Source organism: Camponotus vicinus, unplaced genomic scaffold (genome assembly GCF_025532165.1).
Source record: "Camponotus vicinus isolate PSW18456_S1 unplaced genomic scaffold, iyCamVici1.0 SCAF_6, whole genome shotgun sequence".
Classification (NCBI taxonomy): domain Eukaryota; kingdom Metazoa; phylum Arthropoda; class Insecta; order Hymenoptera; family Formicidae; genus Camponotus; species Camponotus vicinus.
Window position 1 is genome coordinate 14928673 of NW_028141978.1, and position 4892 is coordinate 14933564.

At 39.1% G+C, this 4892-nt stretch overlaps 1 protein-coding gene across 1 annotated transcript; it reads right to left on the reverse strand.

The window, feature by feature from the left end:
• Nucleotides 1–1957: 1957 nt before the first annotated feature.
• Nucleotides 1958–2578, reverse strand: LOC145972824 (uncharacterized). Its single transcript, XM_083101810.1, has one exon. It carries the CDS (start codon nucleotides 2576–2578, stop codon nucleotides 1958–1960), a length of 621 nt encoding a protein of 206 aa, XP_082957936.1.
• Between the last annotated feature and the right edge of the window lie 2314 nt (nucleotides 2579–4892).

Here is a 4892-nt window from a genome sequence, read left to right on the forward strand (position 1 = left end):
CCGCATTATTCATCAATTTGTATAAATTTTTTTCGAAATCGTTTTTAGCTAGTGTTCTAAAATGTGTATTTAGTTCTATGTAATTTCGATGCCAGGGAGATTGTAAAAACTGTAATATTCGGTGTATTTTTCTAACGCGAAGACCGTGACGCGTACACTGCTGCAGGTTGCGGTAGTGTATCACATAACGCTTCTTATCGTATAATGTTGCGAGCAGCTTGAGCTCTCGCTTACCAGGTGGTTTGTCGCGTGTCGGGCAAAACGGTAGGTCAGTGTGCGCATCGTAAAGATGTTGCGGGTACTCGAGATCGACTTCGAGGATATAGCCTGTAGGCGAATCTAGCGCGATCGATGATACATCAAAATTGGACACGTCGTCGACCCATCGAAAATCGGCATAGGGCAACGGCTGACACATTGCCCATCCGTACAAGTTATTTACATCGAAATACATCAAGTATGACGATGGTTTCGATGGATCGTACGACTCCATGTACTTGTTATTAGTACGAGCGTATCTGTTGGAACATTGACTCAGACCGCCGCGTATACCACGTTCGATGAACATAACCATGTCGATGTTGGTAAGCAACTCAAACGTAATTTTCGTATGCTTCAACATGGCATCCCACGTGTATCCGGGAGAGTATAGTAATACGCGGGATCGAGTCCGTAACTTTCGATACATTTATCGCGAAAGTTTTCGAAAATATCGGCTAATAATAAGACATCGATTTTGAGGTATAAATCGCTATATTCGCCTAGCGTCCGAATGGAGAATCGCTTCCAGATATTCTCGGAGTGCGCGTAATCGGTCTCGGATACAGTTTCACCGGTCAAAGAACTGTAAAATGATTCGCGCGGTGGTAAACATGTATTTTGCAACTTGTCAACGGAATCGATATATTCGTACGGACGCCTTTCCGTGTTAATAAATTGAAATGTTCGGTGGATAAATTTTGAAATTCCGATTTTAAAATTTTGAATTTATCTTTATCTAAAAATGATGCCAATTTGTCGAGACTCGATGCGAGAAAGAATGAATCGATGAAGCGTAATTTTATTTGATTTTTTGATTTTTCTTCCTTAAGATCGACATTTTTAGTAAACGAAATATATTTCTCTTTTGTTATCGGAAGTAACTCGATTTTCCCTTCGAACGCTGTGGCTATTTCCTTGATAATGAAATGTGAATCATAACCGGATAAATTATGAAAAACTATGGGAATGCAAAAAGATTCTTTATAATTTAAATTACAATTTGAATGGGCGGGACCTCTGTACCGTCCGGTCAGATGGCAATGATCACGTACGCGTGTATCGTTTTCCGCGAATGGTTTTTCACATATATGACATTGAGTGGCGCTATGGAATTTTTCCCACTCCTCGGGTGTTAAATCTACCATGGGGACATTAGTAGTTAAAATACTTTTTACACGCAATGCTAAATTTTTAAGGTCTTCGACGAACCATGCTATACAATCGGCACTGCGACGCGAATAGTACGCGGATAATGATTCGTCGTACGAACAATGTACATAATATGCGATACTAAATACCCTATGGTGTTGATACGCGTTCTTATCTTCCTCCATCTTGGCCAGAACGCATTCCAAATCGGCGTATACGATGAATGGAAGCTGCTCCTTCCGATTAAAGTTGTTAAACTTGAGCTACTTGTCCTTGTCGCTCGGTAATCGGATAGCGCAACCATTCATCTCACGGCAGTCGACCGTATGCGACTGCAACTTGTCGTCGGAACTAAAATAATGCAGGCATCTGTAAAAGAAAAAAATTTTTTAATTAAGATTTGAACTGTGTTTTTAATTAAGATTTGAATTTGTTATATAACTTATAATTATTTGAATTATATAAATTAAACTTACCGGTCGCAGATATATTTTTGATTCTTGTGTTTGCTTAGTTGTGAGCTCACGAGCCGGGATAAATTTTTGATCTAAGCGAAATGTTCAACGTTGTTGCCATCTTCCACGTATAGCAGATTCACATGCTTATCCCGCTTTTGCTCCGTAAGACGTATCGGAACAATGCCTTCGTTTTCAATGCTGTACACATTGATCGAAACGTTGTTAACAAGTTCAAATTTCTTAATCTGATTCACAGTCACTGGAAATTCAATGTCCAGGAGATTCAGCACTGTCGCGTAATGCGGATACGAGAATTCCCGTTCCGCCTTTCTTTCGGCGGGGTATAGGGCGGCGACCACTGCCCACGCGAAACACGCATTGTCTTTTGATTGCATGTTAATCACCGCTCTTTTCATCATAATCTCCCGCGGTAATTTAATGTGACATCCCGCGCGCATAGGATTATACTTATTTATATTTACAGTCAAGTTTAATATTCGCGACAATGCCCACCCGCTGTCGCGTTCCTGAAACTCTTCGAGCGATGCTAGGGTGGGCTCGATAATGCGCCGTTCGTACCACTCGCGTAAATCGGATGTGCGAAAGAGTTCATAGTTTCTCGTATTGATACTTTTATTTGCGCGTTTATTATCCGACACGAATTCACCGTTAAATATAGTGTTCACTTTCACATTATAATGTTTCTTCATAATGTTCTTCACATGTTCTAATACAATGTCTTTGGCGTCCTCGAGAAATTGTCGAGGTTCGATGTGATTATAGTTTATCACCGCACCAGTCAATATACGACTCTCGAACGCCGTATCAATCTCACGCCACACAAGTCCATTTCGACGCGCGCTACATCCGGCACCCGCGTGTACGAAACGTCCGCGTAACGAATTTTTCAAACCTTCGAGACGCGCGATCCGAGCAATCAGCGATTGTCGATTTCCGATCGATAATCGTGGTCGTTTGATCCGACTTTGCTCTTACAACGACTCGATATACGTATCGCATCGTTGCTTCCACACAATGTAGTCTTCCAATGAATTCACCAAAGTGGATTGCTCTAGCAAACTTTGTTCCTCCATATTGTATCAGACTTGCGAAATGCGCTTCCCAATGATAGTTCTGGATGTACTTCAGCGAAAATACTGGCGGGGTGTGCCTCTTTATCATGATTTATATACTGTCTCGTGCATATCATCGAACATTCTAGAATCATTTCATCTTAAAAAATTCCACGGAATAGCGTGTGCAATTTAACCTTGATAATTTCGCGTTTTGTCACGTACATTTGAAAAATCTAACGTGATTGCATCAGGACCAACCGTATATCGGCGCTTGCTTTTAACGCATTCAGCTAAATCTTTGTCTAGGGGTGATGTGCGTTTTAACCTTGACGGTTATTTTTTTCGCGTTTTGTCACGTACATTTGAAAATCTAACGTGATTGCATCAGGAGCAGCAGTACGTCGGCGCTTGGAAGTTTAGTGCACTCAGCTAAATCTTTGTCTAGGGATGATGCGCATTTTAACCTTGATGGTTATTTTTTTCGCGTTTTGTCACGTACATTTGATTGCATCAGGAGCAGCCGTACATCGGCGCTCGATTTTAGCACATTCAGCTAAATCTTTGTCTAGGGGTGATGTGCATTTTAACCTTGGCGGTTATTTTTTTCGCGTTTTGTCACGTACATTTGAAAAATCTAACGTGATTGCATCAAGAGCAGCTGTACATCGGCGCTCAATTTTAGCGCATTCGGCTAAATTTTTATTCTGATGTTATTCTGATTTTATTCTGAATTTAACCTTGATAATTTCGCGTTTTGTCACGTACATTTGATTGCATCAGGAGCAGCCGTACATCGGCGCTTGAAAATTTTTGTTATATTCAGCTAAATCTTTGTTCTGGGGATGATGATGTCACCGCAGCCGTACATCGGCGCGACAAAATTTTAGAGGAAATTAAAATGTTGCATCAGCAATAATCCCCTCTACATCACAATTTGCGATACTATTTGAATTAGTAATAATTCTAATACGATCAGTATTACATCAATCGCCCGTGTGAGAGGTTCACTGAAGAAATCAACATGAATTTTTACGTTCCGATTCGAAACGGCGAAACTCCACTGTGTAAGAAGCAAAAATGCGACACGTAAGTTTTGATTGTTTTAAACATTTTGTTATTTATTAAAATGTTTTAAAATATTGGTCTAATTATTTATATATTTATATAGCATTCAGCCGCGTCGTGCGACTCGCATACTTACAAGGAGATGCCACGAACTGCGAACTCTACTTTCGAATGAGTTATAGTGCATTCGAAAGGGGAGGTCAAATCATTAAACCGTGTCAGAGGTTTTGGGTGTATGGACCTTAGTTTCTAAGAAATGTAATTTGCGATTAACAATTGCATTTTTCTTTCGAAATAATTATGTGTTTTCTTTACACCAGTTGATTCCTCTCATTATTTTGTACATAAAAGTATTAAGGTAAGATAATCGAAAAATGAATATTTTACAAGATATTTTACGGTTCATGTAAAATTAAGAAATGATTTCAAGCCTCATAACTCGGAAGGTACTTAATGAAAACTAACTTAATTATAGTGTTTTGGAAAGCTCTCGAGATGAGCTACAAGAATGTGTAAAAATATATAAGGTGTTCCATTTAAAAAAATTGAAGTGACCTTCACGTGACCTTCAAATGACTCTTCAAGGTCAAACCAATGATACCATCTTATGGCCCCCTCGAAACCAAACAACTTTGGTCTGAAACATTTTTCTCTCCCGGGCTTGGTTTTCGAGATATTCGACTGGATGGATTAAAATGGGCCACCCTGTATAAAGTCGCTATTATTAATACAAGATCAAAAATATAGTAACTATTTCTATCACTTTAATTTCTGATAAGATTCACAATATTAAACTGATTGGAATCAATAGGATAAATGGAAAATTATTCATTTACTGTCTATTTGAAGCATAAAGGAAGAATTTAATTCTAAATAAATTATA

Excerpts from the sequence above, each read along its gene's own strand:
- LOC145972824 (XM_083101810.1), bottom strand. The coding sequence starts at position 2,578 with ATGAAGAAACATTATAATGTGAAAGTGAACACTATATTTAACGGTGAA.